Below are 20904 nucleotides of genomic sequence, written 5' to 3' on the forward strand. Positions count from 1 at the left end.
GTTCTAGCAAGTGTTGCCGGAGGGCTACACAAAGCCATAAGCTAGGCCAGAAAAGCATTGCACCAGCATTTATAGGAAAGGGAACTCTGTCCTAGAATATAGTGACTCTGAAAGACTTGAGCCATGGTGGACAATCAGCTTAACATTAAATCCCAGTGCAGCACTATGGCCAAAAGAAAGAGAAAATCAGAGAAAATAAGATTAAAGAGGGTATGTTACCTTTGTGTCTGGCATTGGTGCAACCATCCTTTGTCCACAGTTAAGGATGTTGATAAATCTAATTAATCAAGAGGTTCAGAGAAGAACTAAGAATAATTAAAGTACTGGAAAATATATATTGGATCGAGTTCCTTCAATCTATTTAGCCTAAGAAGTTAGGAATGACTTGACTATAGTTTCAGTATCTACATGGGGAATAGATATTTAATAAAGGCCTTTTCCATCTAACAAAGAAAGATATAACAAGATCCAATAGCTAGAAGCTATAGTTAGAAGCTAAAGCTAGACGGAGCTTGGTCCTGCCTTGAGGGCGGGGGGCTGGACTCGATGACCTCTTGAGGTCCCTTCCAGTCCTATTATTCTATGATTCTATGATTCAAGAAAGATGTGGAGAAATTGGAAAGGGTACAGAGAAGAGTGACAAGAATGATTAAAGGTTTAGAGAACATGACCTATGAAGCCAGGCTTCATGAACTGGGCTTGTTTAGTTTGGAAAAAAGAAGATCAAGGGGGGACATGATAGCGGTTTTCAAATATCTAAAAGGGTGTCACAAGGAGGAAGGAGAAAATTTGTTCCTCTTGGTTTCTGAGGACAGGACAAGGAGTAATGGGCTTAAAGTGCAGCAGGGGAGGTTTAGATTGGACATTAGGAAAAAATTCCTAACTGTCAGGGTGGTCAAATATTGGAATAAATTGCCAAGGGAGGTGGTGGAATCTCCCTCTCGGGAGATATTTAAGAACAGGTTAGATAGACATCTGTCAGGGATGGTGTAGACGGAGCTTGGTCCTGCCTTGAGGGCAGGGGGCTGGACTCGATGACCTCTTGAGGTCCCTTCCAGTCTTATGATTCTATGATTCTAAATTCAGACTAGAAATAAGGCATAAACGTTTAATAGGGTAATCAGCCACTGAAACAGCTGAAAGGTTGTGATATATATTGTCCAGCACGAGACTCCTAACTCAAGATTGCATGTTTCCTCAAAAGATATGCTCCGATTCAAACAGGAAATAATTCAGGGCAGTCCTAGGATCTGGTTATGCAGGTCAAACTAAAGGACCACAATGGTCCTTTTTGGCCTTATAACTGTGAACAGATAATTGAGACACCAGTTTTCATTTTTTACCTTTAAACTCTGTCTCTATTAGCATATTGCTGAAGATTATATGGGAGCATAACTAAGATTAGATTAGGTCCAGTCCCATGTATTGGACAGTAGCAGATATCTGATCACAGCTAGGGATGTAAATGGTTAACCGGTTAGCTTCACTCTTAACAGGCTAACTGTGAGGGACTAGAGCAGATCCCCACCCAACCCACGCAGAGGACTTCTCCAGCCCCATGGAGTCCACCGGAGCAGCTCATCATCCCTTCCCTACTGAGTATATGCTGGGTCCACAAGAGCAGAGCCTGCAATGAAACCTCCCCAGGAGGGAGGAGGCAGCTTCACTACAGGCTTTGCAGTATAAAGCTCATTAAAGCTTTAGATATACTGCAGAGCCCATGTGTGTAACCGCTAGGATTTTTAGCAGTTGCATGGTTACATTTTTAAATATCTTTTTACATCCCTAGTCCCAGCATACCTGTACTCTTGCTTGCAAGTATGTATGCTATCTGAACAGAGATGTGGGAACAAAATGGGGTTTGTTCCTTCTTAGAAATCAGTCTCTCTTTCACAATATGGGGATTGCTCTAGTTTCATTGTCTTTTTTTAAATAGTAGCCAGTGTGTAGTGGTTGAAGTAAAGCAACAATCCCCTTTTCAGTACTCTGTTGTCTTGGAAAGAATTCCTATAATTCTTCCATTCCAATTACTGGTCTGGTTCCAATTAGTGTTTTTCATATAGAAGATAGAAAAGACAGAATTTTGAATCTCAACAAGACAGAAGATCCAACTGGTATAGGGGGCTAGAGAAGAATTAGTTTTTTAAAATAAAATCCATTATGAACATAGCATTAAAAGTTCTTGTTTTAAGTAAGCAGATAAAGATGCAGTTTACCAGAGTTCATTGCACATACATGAAGCTAAAATTGATAGTAGCCCATGCTGTATTCTAGAAAGCTAAATACTGAGTAAAGAGTGCATGCAGTCTGCTAAATGCATCTTCTAACACAATTAACATACATTTCAACTGTCACACAGGATTCATGTAAATTGGGGCCTTACATAAGTTTATAACTTGAACATTCCAAATAAATTTAATAATTTACACAATACATTTAGCTCACCCCTCATATCTGTTTTAAAGCAACTATTTTCTTTTAAAATCTTTTTAGCAGTAAGATGAAAAATGTAGTGGTCATCTAAATCCTTACTGCATCACTGTGTTCTTTGGTGTGTTTTTAGCATGAAAGCAGCTATAACCTCAACCTTCCCCAAGTCACAGTTACTGACATCAAAGAGGAAATCAATCAGCGATCTTACGCACAATCTTTGGGTAAAATGTAAACTGAAAACAAGGCCACTAGGTAAATTATTCCTCCCTCCACACTCACACACTTTCAAAGTTAATTTATGCTTTCAATTATCTTTCTCTAGATTGAAGCAGAAGCATTACAAGAAGATAAATCAACCACTTGCTCCTAGGGGACAGAGCAGAAATCACATTATCAACAGCAGTGACGTTGTCATTTCATCACCACTGTGTAAAAAGCCTGACTTGTCTGTTCTTGGTACACATTATTTTTATGAAGGCTCATTAGGGGGAAATTAGAGCAGTAATTTTGTAGGTAAATATGACCATTTGTCTCTTCAGTGATAGTGAAGCAATTTTTTTCCTGGTGTAAGATTTTGTTTTGACAAATACACCTTAAAAATGTGCAAATGATTCTTAAATCAGTTTCTTTTTAAGCTTCTAGTATCATGGCTCATCAGTTAGCTGTAAGTTCAGGGTTGCCAACTTTCACTCTGTAAATAAGACATTACACTGATATCCAAGCTAATTCAATTTCAAAACAAGGCTGAAAACATGCAACTCCCTATTCTGTGATGAGATGCATGCTGTGGACTCACTGCAGTCTGTCCTGCCCCATTCTACCATCTCTTGCTTTTCATACTACATGCCTTTGTCACTGTGGCTTCCAGTAACCCCTATTACCCCCACTCTGGCCGTGTCCCAGCTGTCCTGCAGGGTACCCTGGAGCTGCTCTGTTGCAGTGCACACAGAGGCAGCTCAGGCAGGTAGGACTAGTCTGGATTAGAACAGTCCAGATGTGCATATAGGGATCCCCTCCACCCACACATGCAGCAGTTGGAGGGGCTTTCTTCCTTTCACCTCCCCTCCATGTAGCAGTGAGGTTTGGAGCTTTTCCTCCTACTCAGAATTTTTCTGAACATAAAATGCCCCCCATTTTCCTCCCCTCCCCTCCTGCTGTCCCTCACTCAGGAGCTGGGCAAAAGAAATATAACTTTCAAGTTCCTTAATGGTCACGTGCACATTGCTGGTACTGGCAAGGCAGGCAGGTATGACACAATCACAGGCTAGTTGTACTCCTGCTGAATCACTTGAGGCTTTCGTTGTAATTGGCTGAAATTACAAGTACATGGACTCTAGGAGCCAATCAAAAACTGTAAGCCACTGCAAAGTCCTGAAACACACAGGCTAAAATACAAAAAGCAGCTAACTCAGCCTGAAAAGTTGAATTTCTGCTTAGTTTTGGCAGAACTCGCATTACTGAGGGCTAGGCTTAGGAGGTATTTATAAAAGAATCTGAGCACGAAAGTGAAGCCAGTATGTGACTAACAATCCTATTAACTAACCCAGTTGATATAATGGCAAGGTAGGGATGTACTGCACAGTCTTATTTTAGATCTAAGGAGATTTGTTCAAACTGGCTGCTCGTGTCCAAGTGTATACAATACATTAACTATAGCACTTGACTTGGAGTAGAGCAATAGGGGGAAAGTGCACAACTGGGTCCCAACCAGGGCTCTGATATTACAGCTACTTTCTGCAGCTCAAGTCATGAGGGAACTGAGCTGCTGGAAAAACATTTCAGGCAGGACTATGCCCCCCTTTGAACTAGAGGAAGAACACAGAACATTAATGGTTTCCTTAGTATCAACAATCACATATTGTCTGCACTACAACAATCAACTATGTATAGCACAGTGCTAAGCTCATGCATCTGTTTGTAGTACTTGTGTTCTTTGTAGCAAACAAACCCCTCCCAGCTGTAGGTGCTATCTTTGTGAATCTTAGGGGGCTATCCATTTAATAGCACCACTGTGTGTCCTGCATGTCACTTGTCCTTTTGCAAGTAACTTAAGAAAAACAACCTTTAATGGGCTGTGCAAGCTGGCCACCCATCAGAGCTGCTTGCTTAGCACAGGAAACTGTCATTTACCATGTTTGTTTGGCTCCTCTCCTTTTTGGAGGAAGCCAAGAAAGCCTTTCCCCTGACCTTTAGTATCTTAATTACAAAGATTAGTCTCCTTAGTTGCCCAGCCTCTGGAATTTCCAGACACTCATGCTGCTGCCAGGTGAGTTCTGGTTTGTGCAATTTTACAATAGGTTGGTAGAGTATCAACTTCAGTCTTTTCACAGTCAGTTGGTGGTGGGGAAAGTGCTGTAAGCTTTTGCTCACAAAACAGTTATTCAGCTTTATCATCTTTACCAATTGTGACAATACAGCCCCACTGAACAGTACTGAACATAATCAACCCAGTATTTTAGAAAATACCAGTTAGATAAACTTTATTATTAAAGCTCATTAAAAGGTTTCACAAGACAAACAGGATCAGCATCTCCTTCATTTTGCTTTTTCCACATGAACAGTTTAACAAGAGATGAAATCTATTACTTAACATGCTACTTAACACCTTTCACCATACTAGTCAGCAAGGATACAGGACACTGATAAGTGACACTTAAATTTTTGAAAAGCCAGTGGCTTTCTACAGATAGGTCAAATGAAAGAAAACTACCTTGGCATCCACAAGTGCCTATTAAAGTCCGGGTGAAGGAGCAGTAAGTTTCATAGCAAAAATTGATTTCATCCTTACTGAAGCTAGTGGTTAAATACTGCACAGATGCTTAGTATGAATTCACAATTCCACAGGAATCTGAAAGTTACCAAGGCAATTTTCCCTTTGAAGGTATCATGATCAGCTTTCCCCTCACCCTGCCCCCCCCCCATACAACACATTCCAGACAACCTTATGAAAAAAATATGAATAGTTCCCAGAACTATATGCCCTCCCAATGACATACAGCAAAAATAACTTTCATAAGATAAAATTGCTCAGTACAATGCAGTAGTCTAGTCCAAGTCCATGCTCATGGTGTTTTTATCATTTGGATGACAATCACCATTTTGTTGAAAGATTTCAGCATTTTTTTCTTCCAGGCCTTCATTTGTGTGAAGATTGGGTCCATTCAATGGATTTTCTTCTTTAGGAGAGTCAACATTTGGTTTCGGTTGCATCACTATAGGCTCACACACATTGTGTAGTTCCTAAGATAAAGAGAGGTATTCAGAACACATTTCATGAGATAGTAAGCTACCTGGTGAGCTAGCACCACAGTTCAGAGATTGTTGGAGTCACACCCTGTACCTTTGCTTCCTGAGCCCAAAGAGGCAGGGGATACAACCACTCTAAAGTATTAGGGATTGGTTAATTAGTTAATCATGTTGTTTAACTGGTCAAAGCATGGGTGGCTCCTCCCATTACAGGCAGGGTTGCACCAGATGACCAGAGCAGCCCCTGCCTGCCATGTGTCCAGCCCACCACAGACAAGGGCCGGAGCAGTCCCCTGTCGGCAGCAGATCAGGAGCTGCTCCAACCCGTACTGGGTAATTGGTAAGGGCAATGATTACCAATTAACTTTTCACATACCTACATTATATCTAATTTGCTTTTTAAAACACAGGTTAATTTAGGGTCCTTTATACAGGTTGAATTTCTAGTCCAAAACCATCTATTGTGAGGAATGATTGCAGTTAGCTGGGTGTCCACTTTTCATGGGTGTGGTCAAGTTTCCTGTGGTTCCATAGTTTTATAGCCACTAGTCCTGGCTCTGTGTGTGCTGTTATTTAGCTCTAATTTACCCCTAAATGTCTAAGATCCTAGTAAGCAGTGTTCATAATGTTGCTGCTAGACAACTGGCTTCCCGCAATCTGGAAAATACTCTGGTTCGGAACTGATCAAGTCCCAAGGGTGCCGGACTAGAGCAGTTCAACTTGTACAACAACATTTGGGCACTTTAAGAAAAACCTCAAAATGTTGCACTGTTTAATATTTTCTCACATGCCCTATTAAGTTGTATTTGCCTGTTACTGGAAAAGCAAAAACTGATTTTTTTTAAAATTCTACTTAGAGATGTAAAGTGCAAGTTTATGTGTCTAACCTACACATAGTAAAACATTCACAGAATTTTTACCCATTAGATTGTAGCTTCATCCCTCCTTATTCCTCAGCTCTATGGGATAATTAAACTTCCAAACAGTTGTTAGACTACTGATATAAGGATGCCTTTATTTTGAAATCAGTATGTTCTGATTAGAATTGATTTCTTTTAGCACTAACCTTGAGCTTTGCTTTGATTTCACTTGCACGTACAACTGGATCCTGATCAGGGCTTATTTTAGCCTGGGCGTTCATAACATTACTCATCCATTCTGTAATTTCCTTGACACATTTCTCTACTTCTGTCATTTCGGTTTCATCAATGTGAATGTATTTCTCATCCTGCATGGAGTTGAATATTTGGGTTTGTCAGTAAGAATATAATGGTATCAAATTTACCCAGACAGACCATCCAAATCCGTTATGTTCTCTCACCATCTAAGTATTTGTTACATTACTGCTTTGGAAAGAAACCATGTTCACTGCAGCAAGAAGTGCCATGAAACAATGAGGAGAATCAAACACTTCTGTGTTTGATAAACAAGCTCACAGTGAGGAGGAGGGAAATCTCAGTGATTTAGTGGAAACACCACACCTATAACGGGGAAAGGTAATAATTTCATATTACTAGGGCAAATCAAGCCACCCTCCAGGATTAGCAGAGGACAAACCACTCTTCTTAGGGCTCTAGTCACAGTGCCATAGGTGGGGGCAATAAAAGGGAGAAAAGGTACCCAACTGCACTCTTTTACTTTAGCTGGTCTTAGCTAGGAAAATTTGGGTTTATAAAAGTTAAAGCTTGAGTCAACCAGCAGGAGTTAACTTTCATAGAGAGATCGAGGACTCCATGGAATCAGACATAGCTGCTTTGATATTTCTGAACCACATATTAATGCAAGTTTTCAATTTATAAACTTTTTCTAGCCCTTACTGCCACAAAGAAAATCCACTGACTGGGGCCCTAATGTAGTCCTGTCAGGCTAGCTAAACCAGCTTTGAATGTTGAATTAAAATGATTGACAAACAATGTATTGTCTCAAATCCTCTGATACCACATTTCCAGAAGTCAGGTGTATTGTGACTAATTAGGTCAATGGTCACAACAACCCCAACTAGAACATACGCATCCTTTCTTAGGCTTTTGTACAATCATCCATCAGCAGCATTTGAGCCTCCCTCTAGCAGTAAAGTTGGCTCAAAATTCAGTTAAGGATCATCACCCTCATTCTTGATGCAAATGCTCTCTGAGCAACTCATGTTCAGAATCAATGTCTGATAATGTCCACAACAAATCTCCCACAATAATGTTGCTAATTGCATAGGCCCAGTATATGGATTAGCAATAAGTGAATAGTCCACCTGACACTGACATCACTGATATCGGATGCAAATCTGAATGGAATAGCACACCACAAAAATCAGTCCAACCCAATTCCTGTGAGGCTACTTACTTTGTCCCTGTATTCTCCTGCTATTTTGGCATAGTGTTGAAGCTTATGTCCGAGTTCTTCCAAAACCTGTGGTCGCTCCTCAGCTTCTTGGTATCTCATTTCAATTGGTGTACCTAGTTTCTAAAAAAGGATTTTGGTTTACATTTCATAATTCAAACATAACATTCACAAACATTATTCCTGCAAGGTTTTAAAATTACATTGCATAAGAATGAAATTGGACTTACCTTTAAATCATCCAATTTATTTATGTACACCTGTTTAGCCTGGTCCTCTCCATCTTCATATAACCAGTCTTCTATATCTGTTAGGAATGCAGAGAATCTTTGAAGATCCTACAATAAAAGGTAGGTGCAATTTAGATTACTATATATTTTGGCCTGATGTAGTAAATAAAGAAAAAAAGTACAACTGCAGCATAGGAAAGTTGAAAAGGTGTGTTAGAAATAAGGCTATTTACATTTTTCCATAGTCAAGCCCTAAGGCTGTTGTGTGTCAAGGCTAAGAAAACAGGAGACAAAAGGTACAGATGTTGTATTAAGTTACACCAGCATTTGTTTCTGCACTGAGCAGGGCTTCATTTGAACAAAACAAAGCTCTGCATATTTGTCTGGATGCATTTTTCCTGTGACACCACAGAAAGGCATTACCAAACTTATTTTTGCCTGCCTCATATTGAAGGGACACAGCATTGTAAGGCAAATCACTCATTTCAACTCTCCTAGCTGGGGAAAAAATGGTTACTTATCTGTAAGTGTTGTCCTTCAAGACATGTTGCTCATGTTCATTTGAATTAGGTGCACGCGCACTGTGTGCACGGATTTCAAAGCCTTTTTTTTTTCCATTGGTATCTGTCGGGCCAGCAGGAGCCCCCTAGAGCAGTGCCAAGATAATGGTGAATAAGTTCCCCTGCTGGTCCTCCCCTCCCTCAGTTCCTTCTTGCCAGAAGAAGCTCTGATGAAGGGAGGTCAGGGGGAAGGCGGAGGTGTTGAATGGACATGAGCAACACATCTTGAGCCACAGTAATTCCAGGTAAGTAACCATTTTTTCTTTGAGTGCTTGCTCATGTGCATTCAAATTAGGTGACTCCCTAGCCAAACCCATGGAGGTGGGGTCAGAGAACAATACAGGTTAAGTTAGGGCTGATTGTAATACTGCAGCCCCCAGGGCTACATCCTTTCTAGCCTGTTGGGTGATCATATAATGCATTGCAAACGTGTACTAATGACCATGTGGCTGCCCTACAAATATCTACTATGGGAACCTGCACCAAGAAGGCCTTTGAGGAAGCTTATGCTCTTGTGGAATGAGCTATAATGTGTGGCAGTACCTTGCCTGCCAACTCATAACATTCCTTGATACAAGACGTGATCCAAGACGACAACTGCTGTGCTGAAACTAGCATACCTTTCATTCTTTCCACTATCCAAAAAAGAAGCTGAGGTGACTTACGAAACTCTTGTTCTGTGTATGTAGAAAGCTAGTACCCACTTAGCATCTAATGAATGTAAAGCCTGCTTCCTTGAGGTAGCATGGGGTTTCCGAAAAAACACAGGAAAGGTAAATATCCTGCGACATATGGAATGCCAACACCACCTTAGGGAGACAGGGTGGGTGGGGACAAAGATACATTATCTGCTGAAAAGGCCGTGTTTGGAAGGTCCACCTAAGCACCTGTAGTTCAGACACCCTCCTTGCTGATGTGATAGCCACTATGAAAGTGACTTTGCAAGATAGATTTTTAAGAGCACGTGGCTAACGGCACAAAGGGAGGACACATGAACCTAGTGAGTACAAAGTTGAGGTCCCACTGCAGTACCAGTTGCCTGACACGAGGGAATAACCTATACACCCCCTTAAGGAATCTCTTAATCGTAGGGTCAGCAAACACTAACTCACCTCCTACCCCCATGTGAAAGGCCGCTATAACTGCCAAGTGTACCCTCAGGGAAGATGTAGATAGGCCTGACTATTGTAGATGCAGGAAGTAATCCACGCACCTCCTCCCCCCCCCCCAAAAAAAAAAAATCAATGGAATGGGCGCCGCGCCAACTATACTGAAAAACACCTCCACTTGGCCATGTTCTAGCTGAGGCTTTCCTGCTTCCTAGCAACACCCTCCTAATCACTTCTGAGCACATCTGTTTTGCTTCTGTCAGACAGATTACCACAGTCAGGTGTAGGGACTGCACAATCGGGTGGAACAGCCACTCCTCTCCCAAGTCCTGGGTGATTAGGTCCTGGCATAGGTTATGGAATCCCTCCTTGCCATATCTAAGAGGATTGGGAACCAATACTGTCTGGGCCATTCTGGTCCTATCAGTTTAAGCTTGGCCTTGAGCCTCTTCACCCTGATGAAGACCTTGTGTATGAGGGTGAACGGGGGAAACACACAGAGGAGGAGCAGGGGCCAGTCTGTCAAAGCATCTCCCATGGATTCCTGTCCCAGGTATGTGTCGTAAACTAGACAACATTTTCTGTTCCTGTGAGATGCAAAGAGATCTACCTGGGGATAAGTCCCACCTCTGCAAGATGCCCTCCCACACCTCACGCTTGAGTGACCAATTGTGGGTGGTGAAAAATGCAGCTGAGATTGTCTGCCAAGACATTCTTGGTCCCAGCAGATATGGTGCTTCCACCTGAATGTCATGGGCTATGTAGAACTCCCAGAGGACTAGAGCTTCGCAACAGGGGAGAGGAGCGTGCTCCACCCTCCCTGTTGATATAAAACATTGCCTTAGTATTATCCGTTAATACTGAGACTATCCTGTGGCTCAGATTGGACAAGAATACCCAGCAGATCAGCCTGACTGCCCAGAGTTCTCTGACATTTATGTGGAACTCCTACTCCCAGGGTGGCCACATACCTTGAGTCCACCACTCACCCAGGTGAGCTCCCCATCCCGTGTCATGCATTAGTGTCAAGCTGCACCGTCAGGCTCTGGCTCACAAAGGGCACTCTCACACATACTACGTCCTCTTGCACTGGCCACCCAAGAGACTGGAGGACATCTTCAGGGACTGTGAGGATCGTGTTCCCCGGTGCCCGTGCTTGATTAAACGCTCTGGCCAGCCACAACTGTAGTGGTCTGAGTCTCAGCTGGGCATGCTGAACCACAGTTACAGGCTGCCACAGACAACCGCCCTCCCAGGTGTCAGTGCCATTTTAGGACCAGTTGCCATTAAGGGACTCCTCTTCGTCGTCTCCTGATGACCTGGCTCCATCCATACCTTCCATGGATGCTAGGGCCCACCAAGATCTGTTGCGTCACCTGGCAGCAAATCTGGGGGTATAGACAGAGGTAGACTTGGACCCCATGGTGAACAGTTTATCTGCAGAGGCACCATGGAGGCTGGCATTGCCACTGAATAAAATGTTAGTCAAGATCACCACCAATTTGTGGCAGACCCCAGCTTCTATCCTGCCCACTCAGAAGGGGGTAGAAAAAGTATTTCATCCCCCAGACTGGGCATGAACACTTACATTCTCACCTAGTCCTGGGTTCCCTGGTGGTACAGACAGCAGCTCAAAGAGAAGCAAGGTCAATCAGGTCCAACACCCAAAAGCAGGGAGCCAACGAGGCTGGACCTGCTTGGCAGGAAGGCCTACGCTATGAGGGGCTTACAGCCGCGCATTGCCAGCCAACAGGCAATGTTAAGTAGGGATGTCTACAACACTTGGACGACAGTGGCCAAGTTCAAAGAGCACCTGCCACAGGACTATAGGCAAGAGTTCACAGCGCTGACAGAAGAGGGTAAGGCCATTTCTCGTACAGCATTACAAGCGGCACTGGATGCAGCATACTTGGTGGTTCGCACGATGGCTACGGGGGTTGTAATGTGGCGTGGGGCCTGGCTGCAGGTCTCCAGGATACACCTAGAGGTGCAGAACACTCTCCAAGATTTGCCATTTGAGGGAAAGGACTTATTCTCTTAGTAAATAGATGCCAGGTTACACAGCCTGAAAGACTCTAGGGCCACGTTGAGATCTTTGGGTATTCATACCCCAGCCACACAGAGGAGGTCATACAACACAAGACCTCATGGGAGACCTCCTTATCAGGGGTTCTGACCCAACCACATCAGGCTCTGGCCTCATAAGGCTAGTGGGCGCAATAGGAGACGGAGGTTTTGCTCTGACACGGAAAGGAATGGAGAGCCACCTCCTTCCCAGCAGCTTAAGTCCTCTAGGGTTTTTCCACCGTAGGGTAGCACAGGAGCTATTTCGCTATGCAACAGTGCTGCCGTCGCTTCTGGAGCCATGGAAGGCAAGGCTACCAGTGCCCATCAGGCCCCACGGGTGCCATGGAGCTTCCTGGTAGCAACCAGGTTCCCAGTGTTGACAAGGTACTTGGATTCGCAGCCACATGGCTTGTCTGACCCAAGTGCCTGACTTGGCAGACCAATGTATTTGGTGCTGGAGACGAGACTGACAATGTAGTCAGCTCTCTTGCAGCATCGAATGTCTCAGGGGAAGACGGTCTGTCTACATGTACAGACCCCTTTCGGCCTGGGATTCTTGGCTGCCGGTGTCTCGCTGGGCCTGGAACGTCATGACAAGGTGAAGCTCCTGTCAGGGTGTGGGTCTAGTGCTGGCTCTCATGATCTCCCCCTGGGCTCTTCTTCTTCAGAGCTGGAGACTGGGATCTGTGCCTCGGCTCCGTAACCTCCTTCTGCATTGCCGAATGCACCAGTGCTGCTGAAGGTTTGCGCAGAGATGCTGGTGCACTGCGCACCGCTGGTGCCAGCTGAAGTGCGGACTCCATCAGGAGCAACTTTAAGCAGGAATCTCTTTCCCTCTTGGTATGAGGTTTAAAAGCCTTGCAGATATTAAGATTCTGTAAGGTGGTCCTCCCCCAGGCACTTCAGGTAGCAGCTATGAGGGTTCCCCAAAGGGCATAAGCTTTGAACAAGACCCGCACGGCTTGAACCCCTGTGGACCTGGCATCAACCTGCCCCAGAGAGAAGAGAGTTCACAAGAAGGAACTGCTAATCACTAATTATTTACACTATAAAGAAAAACTTGAGGTAACTTTACACGCTGGGATTGCTAATACCAGAAGGCAAGACACACCAGCTACCATGGATTGTAAGAAGGAACTGAGGGAAGGGAGGGCCAGCAGGGGAACTTATTCACCATTATCTCAGTGCTACTCTAGGGGGCTCCCTGCTGGCCTGACAGATACCACTCGGGGAAAAAAGGCTCCAGAATCCATGTATGGGGCACGCACACACCTAATTTGAATGCACATGAGCAAGCACTCCAAGAACTGAATTTACTACTGCAATTATTAGAAGCCTGTGCAAATTAAGCTAAGCTACAATGGCAAGTGTAAACAAGGGCAAGATCTTTCATGGAGATGAAAGCAAAGCAAACTGAAATCTGTTTATTCCTGAATACACACAGTTATATCAACTAAAGTAAAAGCCTGATAACCTTCAGGGGAAAAAAGACTTGCACTGAATAATACAAGGGTAGAACTTGTGTCTTTTTTGCATACTTTTTAAAGAAAAATTCTGATTTGATAACTATGAGGCTAGACAACTCTGATATTCAGCAAGAGGCACCCTTATTTTCTAAAGGACAGCACTGGTCTAGTGTCTTTTCCATAGACATTCTACATCACTCTGGCCTTGTGATTTTAATGGCTAGAAAGTGACAGGTGTTTGCGCATCTCCTCTCAGATATTTTAATCCACAGAGATCCAAGCATGGCTTTCTTGAGCGGAATGTTTATCCATGAAAAAGTTTAATTGATCAGTTATTTGTAGAAGGGTCAACTGGGCAGTAATATGTTTTAAGGGCAAAACTGCTGGAGGTTTTTAAAAAGTTTAACTACCTTATTTCCCTCCCCTTTCGTCTCATCTTTACTCTTCTTGTGTCACTTCTCCATCACCAGATACCTCTACTTATTCACTCTGTTCTCATCCCTTTCACTCTCAGCATTATTATCCTTTGCACTTTTCCATAGTTATTTAACCAGTTTACAACTAGTCAAAGTGAGAATGATCTATTACTTCAATATTCAACAGTTACTACAGTAGAACCGTATTTATGAATACAAGAATTACAAACCGACCAGCAAACAAGTACAAATACAGCAGATTTTCTAAGATTTTCAGATATTTGTAGTATAGGTATGGGAGCAGATTTTCACCATAAATGAGCAGGACAAATATTTGATACTAATGTTTCAGGTTAACTACTGACTGTATAGCATACCTCTTCACAGACAAACTTTTCATATGGTCCCGATAACTTATCCCTGAACTCATACACATATTCTTCCACAGCATTTTTTGCATCATTTCTTTCCTTCTCCAGTTTGTCTTGCATGATCATCTTGCCCTGTTTGATCATAGAAAACAGAAAACACTTTAACCAGGAGTCTTTAAAGGCACCAATTCATACTGTTGCTGAAACTGTGCTAATAACAGTGGAGTGAATTAAAAAAAGGGAGACTCCTGAAGGTTCTGATGATTTTGAACCAGTATGTGATTTCAATACACACAGATCACTGCTGTAATTCAAAATGACTTTACACAATGGTGCTACCTTATGCTTTACAGCCAAGAGCCCAAATGAGACATTCATAATGAGTTACTGCAATGCATTTTTCGCCTTCCTCTAAAGCATCACTTGCTGGAGGATTCTCTGCATCTTGGGGTCTTTATATCATCATTTGAGGACTTCAATATCTGAGATATAGGTGAGGATTATTCCAGGAGTGGGTGGGTGAGATTCTGTGGCCTGCACTGTGCAGGGGGTCAGATTAGATGATCATAATGGTCCCTTCTGACCTTAAAATCTATGAGTCTATGCATTAGTGGCCAGAGCCTATTTTTCAGGGTGTGTTTTTTTTTTTTTAATGTAAAGTTTGAAGTTGCTGAAAGATAGGAGAATTATATAAAGCAAGAATCAGTTTCCCTCACCAAGACTGAGGACCTCACCTCTGTTTCAATATACATGTTGAGTAGGTCTTTCCCTAACTGCCAGACCAGATTAGCTTCAATAGGCAGTTCTACATTCTTCACCTTTATCTTGGGTTTCTTAGCTTCTGGAGGTTGATCGCTTTTCTTCTCATTTGTCTGGATTGAAAAGGAAAAAAGATATCCAACAAATAGTGGGAACACTAGAAGGCTGTTTGTCCAAGATGCTAAAACCCTCAGTACAACATGGACCAGTATGTATTTTCTCACTGTACCTTCAGAATCTCAGATGTATCCTTACAAGGGACTTTTGTTTTTCAGCTGCTATCTCTTACCTCCCCACTTCACCTAATCAACTTAACATTTCAGGAGAATGGTGCTGGAAGATAGAAAGGGCAATTGCCAGAAACACCCTCTGTTAGCAGAACACAGCAATTCTTTCACAAGTTTTTACAGATTAGCACTTCAGCGTTACTGCTGACAGTTCCATGTTATCATAACACTTAATTTTCACCAAGTGCAAACTTTTGTTAGCCTCAAGCAGCTTCCTGAAGTCAGTTTGTTTTTAAACCAGCAATTCTCATAGCTAACCTCAGTACCAATGCCTAAAATAAAATTTAAAAAAGCCAGACTAACTTTTTGTGGCAAGGACTACATCTTGTTTGCTAAGAGGCATAAACTTGTGTTCTAGGAGACTTTCTTTGCCCTACTGGTTAGAGATAGTAAATCAAACAAGTACAACTTCTAACAGTTGTTATACAAAGTGAAATACCTTCAAGATAATGCACATATGCAATGTTCCATAAATTGAGGCAGTGAAAAGTTAGGTCTTGTTCTCTGAAGGAAGATGATTGGAACAGAGATTTTGCCAACTTTGTCTTGTCTTAAACAATTATTTTCATTTTTGTATAACAAGCAAAGATGCAAAAGTTACCGAATTGACTTTTTATGAATATTATGGCTTCAAATGCCATCACAGATAACATTTTTCAATACAATGCATTTAAAGGATCACACTCACTTTCTTGGCATCTGGTATTTTGTTTTCTTCAGAGGGCGGTTCTGGTGAAGGGGGAGACTGTGGAGTTGGCTGACCATCAGTTTGTACCTGGGACTGTGTTCCAGCTTCATTGTTGTCTTGCTGGATATTTTTCTGAAATGAAAGCCCAGGCACAAAGGATGTAGAAAGAATGTGCACTTGTATTTACTGAAGTTAGTGTTATTGCTTTCCCACATGCTTTCCTAGTTACTGGGCAATAACTCTCAGGTCAATGTATTCACGTATCATAGGATAAGATGAGACTTACCAAGACATCTAAGGCCATATACAGAACAAAGCTGGATTCTCTTACGTCCCCACTTCACCTAATCAACTTAACATTTCAGGAGAATGGTGCTGGGAGATAGAAAGGGCAATTGCCAGAAACACCCTCTGTTAGCAGAACACAGCAATTCTTTCACAAGTTTACACAGATGTGGAGATGAACATAGGAGATAGCTGTGTAGAGAGTCTCTGGGTTAAGCTAAAAGAGGTAAAAAATGAGGGTGATGTCATGCTAGGAGTCTACTACAGGCCACCTAGCCAGGTGGAAGAGGTGGATGAGGCCTTTTTTAAACAATTAACAAAACTATCCAAAGCCCAAGATTTGGTGGTGATGGGGGACTTCAACTATCCAGACATATGTTGGGAAACTAACACAGGCTATCCAATAAGTTTCTGGACTGCATTGGAGACAACTTTCTGTTTCAGAAGGTTGAAAAAGCTACCAGAGGAGAAGCTGTTCTGGATTTGGTTTTAACAAATAGGGAGGAACTAGTTGAGAACTTGAAAATGGAAGACAGTATGGGGGACAGTGATCATGAAATAATAGCGTTCATGATCTTAAGGAAAGGTAGAAGGGAGACCAGCACAATTGAGGTAATGGATTTCAGGAAGGCAGATTTTGATAAGCTCAGAGAACTTGTAGGTAAGGTCCCATGGGAAGCAAGACTGAAGGGAAAAAAACAACTGAGAAGAGTTGGAAGTATTTCAAAGGGACGTTGTTAAGGGCCCAAAAGCAAACAATTCCGCTGTGTAGGAAAGATAGAAAATATGGCAAAAGACCAGCTTGGCTTAACAAGGAGATCTTGCATGATCTCAAAATAAAAAAGGAGTCTCATAAAAAATGGAAACTAGGACAAACAAAGGATGAATATAGGCAAGCAACACGGGAATGCAGGGGCAAGATTAGAAAGGCAAAGGCACAAAATGAGATCAAACTAGCTACAGGCATAAAGGGAAACAAGAAGACCTTTTATAAATACATTAAAAGCAAGAGGAAGACCAAGGACAGGGTAGGTCCACTGCTTAGTGAGGAGGGAGAAGCAGTAACAGGAAACTTGGAAATGGCGGAGATGCTCAATGACTTCTTTGTTTCGGTCTTCACCGAGAAGTCTGGAGGTGTGCGTAACGTAGTGAATGCAAGCAGAGAGAGGGTAAGTTTAGAAGATAGGATACACAAAGAACAAGTTAAAAATCACTTAGGGAAGTTAGATGTCAGCAAGTCACCAGGTCCTGATGAAATGCATCCCAGGATACTCAAGGAGCTGATAGAGGAGGTATCTGAGCCTTTTGCTATGATCTTTGAAAAATCATGGCAGACAGGGGAGATTCCAGAAGACTGGAAAAGGGCAAATATTGTGCCCATCTATAAAAAGGGGAAGAAGAACAACCCAGGAAACTACAGACCGGTCAGTTTAACGTCTGTCCCAGGGAAGATAATGGAGCAGGTAATTAAGGAAATCATATGCAAACACTTGGAAGGTAATAAAGTGATAGGGAATAGCCAGCATGGGTTTGTGAAGAACAAGTCATGCCAAATTAATCTGATAGCTTTCTTTGATAGGATAACAAGCCTTGTGGATAAGGGAGAAGCGGTGGATGTCATATACCTAGACTTTAGTAAGGCATTTGATACGATCTCACATGATATTCTTATTGATAAACTAGGCAAATATAACTTAGATAGGGTCACGATAAGGTGGGTGCATAATTGGCTGGATAACCGTAGTCAGAGAGGAGTTGTTAACGGTGCTAAATCCTGCTGGAAAGGGATAACAAGTGGAGTTCCGAAAGGGTCTGTTTTGGGACCCATACTGTTCAATATCTTCATCAATGATGTAGATATTGGGATAGAGAGTACGCTTATTAAGTTTGCAGATGATACCAAACTGGGTGGGGTTGCAACTTCTTTGGAGGATAGGGACATAATTCAAAATGACCTTAGCAAGTTAGAGAAATGGTCAGAGGTAAACAGGATGAAGTTTAATAAAGAGAAATGCAAAGTGCTCCACTTAGGAAGGAACAATCAGTTCCATACATAAAAGATGGGAAGCGACTGTCTAGGAAGGAGCATGGCAGAAAGGGATCTAGGGGTCATAGTGGACCACAAGTTAAATATGAGTCAACAGCGTGATGCTGTTGCAAAAAAAGCAAACATGATTCTAGGTTGTATCAATAGGTGTGTTGTAAGCAAAACTCGTGAAGTCATTCTGCCGCTCTACTCTGCACTAGTTAGACCTCAGCTGGAGTACTGTGTCCAGTTCTGGGCGCCACATTTCAAGAAAGATGTGGAGAAATTGGAAAGGGTACAGAGAAGAGCGACAAGAATGATTAAAGGTCTAGAGAACATGACCTATGAAGCCAGGCTTCATGAACTGGGCTTGTTTAGTTTGGAAAAAAGAAGATTAAGGGGGGACATGATAGCGGTTTTCAAATATCTTAAAGGGTGTCACAAGGAGGAAGGAGAAAATTTGTTCCTCTTGGTTTCTGAGGACAGGACAAGGAGTAATGGGCTTAAAGTGCAGCAAGGGAGGTTTAGATTGGACATTAGGAAAAAATTCCTAACTGTCAGGGTGGTCAAATATTGGAATAAATTGCCAAGGGAGGTGGTGGAATCTCCCTCTCTGGAGATATTTAAGAACAGGTTAAATAGACATCTGTCAGGGAGGGTATAGACAGAGCTTGGTCCTGCCTTGAGGGCGGGGGGCTGGACTCGATGACCTCTCGAGGTCCCTTCCAGTCCTATGATTCTTCCCCCTCCCCACATTATAGAAAGCCAATAGTTTTCCCGCATGGGTAAGCAATTCAGTACTTTAGTATAATAGAGGATCATGTGCAGATTAACTTTAGCATAAAAGTTACTTTTGATTATTAGATGTAGTGACACATTAAAGTTTTCCTTGTTTGGGGTTACATTGAGAACCCTAAATGTTCATTCACAAGCAAAAATCTTTAGAAATCTTTGACTCTAAAGATATTAAATATATAGACTGAACACTTCAAATTCCTACTAAAAGGTTCAAACTGTTTCCAGAATAAGACACAAGCTTGTTTTCCAAGGAGCCAGAACTCAGTTGCCTCCCTTTCAAGTTTTGTTTCTCCTGAAGCCAAGTAACTTGTCTCCCTAACAAAAGGTATTCTTAACGCATCAAGGACAAACAGAAGAATGCATTTTCTTCAGAACACCGTGCGCCCAAACAGACCAACTTACATCACATGAATTCTCCACGGGCCTATGGGTCACAGTCTCCAATTCAGTCTCTACAGTGAGATCTTCATTCTCTTCAGCTTTAACCTGTTCTATCATTGAGGCAGTAGAGACACTGAAAATGCCATGAGTATTGACACGGACTTTAATTTTGACTTTAGACCTCTCTCCATCTTTCTGAGCTGCCACATTTTGGACAATGTATCTCCCTAAAAAACCAAGAGGATACATATTGGTTTGTTTAGAGGTTTTCCAGCATGGTATGTAGCAGCTCTCATACAAACTTTATTTCCATGCATTTTATAGAGTTAATGGAGAAAAGATGGCGATAAATTTAAAAAAAAAAAAAAAACACCTTTCCCAATCCAGATTATGGTCTCCAGCAAGATCAACCTCCCACACTAATTCAGAAGTAATACCAAGATTGAAAGGGTTTCTACAGTAAAATAGGAGTCAAACTGTTTATTTAAAATTGTTATTTTTACATCATGAATCCCTGTGCGGTGTAGAAGAGCACTTTGAAAATGCAGTCAGACTGCCTCTCCACATCTTTATAGTCTTCACCAACAGCAATCTATTCGCATCCTTTGCTCCGGGTGTCAGAATGCACTGGCCTTTCATTAGTCTCATAGAACTTTAAAGGGCTGTCAAACAAATATAATATTAGCTGATGCAAATTGCTGCTATGTCAGCTTCCCACTATAGCTCTGGTTCATGTAACTTAAACCAGGAAACATCCATATTCAAATGTTTACCAACTTCCTTCGTTGACTTATTATAGAATACTACTTAAGTCCTTCAATTTGTTTTCTGATATTTAACATGTAGATTGCTGATGTGGCAGAGAGGATAGAGAATTATGGTGCATAACTAATTGTTAGTCAAATGCTCTTGTAACCAGCAAGCATTGGGTTACATACAGATTAGTCAAATGTGTATAGCTGAAAAGTTCATTTCCCTACATTCACTTCACTAGATGGCAGTTGGGAGCTAAAGCTGAATGCAAGTCCCCCTCTCCCTGCCTTTAAGCAGATAAATTGGAACAAGCTCAAACAGTGTTTGGAGAAGTATTTAGAAAATTAAGACGCAAGAAGAGGTGTAGAAAGACCCCCAAAAAGGCATGTTACCTGAGGTTATGTCTCAACTACACCCCTCTGTCGGCAGAGGGATGTAAATTAGACCCATCGAAAGTGCAAATGAAGTGGGGATTTAAATATCCTGTGCTTCATTTGCATAATCACATCCTGGCGCTGTTTTGAACAAGCACCATTTTGAAATGAACCACAATTTAGATCCAAGGAGTACAGGATCTTTTGAAAAAAATCGCCCCGTTGTTGGAAAAAAAACCACAGTTTCAGTTTTGAAATGGTGCTTGTCCAAAAGAGTGCCAGGACTTGATTACACAAATGAAGCGCAGGATATTTAAATCC

At 42.1% G+C, this 20904-nt stretch overlaps 2 protein-coding genes across 3 annotated transcripts in view; one reads left to right on the top strand and one right to left on the bottom strand.

The window, feature by feature from the left end:
* Positions 1-2930, top strand: part of LOC149525808 (cilia- and flagella-associated protein 337-like) — a 59733-nt gene extending 56803 nt beyond the window's left edge. The window contains 2 exon segments of the mRNA XM_089777662.1: positions 2564-2661; positions 2756-2930. Of these exon segments, the coding sequence (XP_089633788.1) occupies positions 2564-2661; positions 2756-2930 (273 nt within the window).
* Positions 2931-4884: 1954 nt separating this feature from the next.
* Positions 4885-20904, bottom strand: part of HSPH1 (heat shock protein family H (Hsp110) member 1) — a 34039-nt gene continuing 18019 nt past the window's right edge. For both annotated transcript variants that reach the window (XM_089775533.1, XM_089775534.1), the window contains exons 11-18: positions 19478-19683; positions 15967-16098; positions 14967-15104; positions 14239-14364; positions 8244-8351; positions 8017-8136; positions 6746-6907; positions 4885-5673 (exon numbers count right to left, since the gene is read on the bottom strand). In XM_089775533.1, the coding sequence (XP_089631659.1) occupies positions 5479-5673; positions 6746-6907; positions 8017-8136; positions 8244-8351; positions 14239-14364; positions 14967-15104; positions 15967-16098; positions 19478-19683 (1187 nt within the window). In that variant the 3' untranslated portion in view covers positions 4885-5478. The remainder of the gene's footprint in view (positions 5674-6745; positions 6908-8016; positions 8137-8243; positions 8352-14238; positions 14365-14966; positions 15105-15966; positions 16099-19477; positions 19684-20904) is intronic.

Source organism: Pelodiscus sinensis, chromosome 1 (genome assembly GCF_052426305.1).
Source record: "Pelodiscus sinensis isolate ZL-2025 chromosome 1, ASM5242630v1, whole genome shotgun sequence".
Lineage (NCBI taxonomy): Eukaryota > Metazoa > Chordata > Testudines > Trionychidae > Pelodiscus > Pelodiscus sinensis.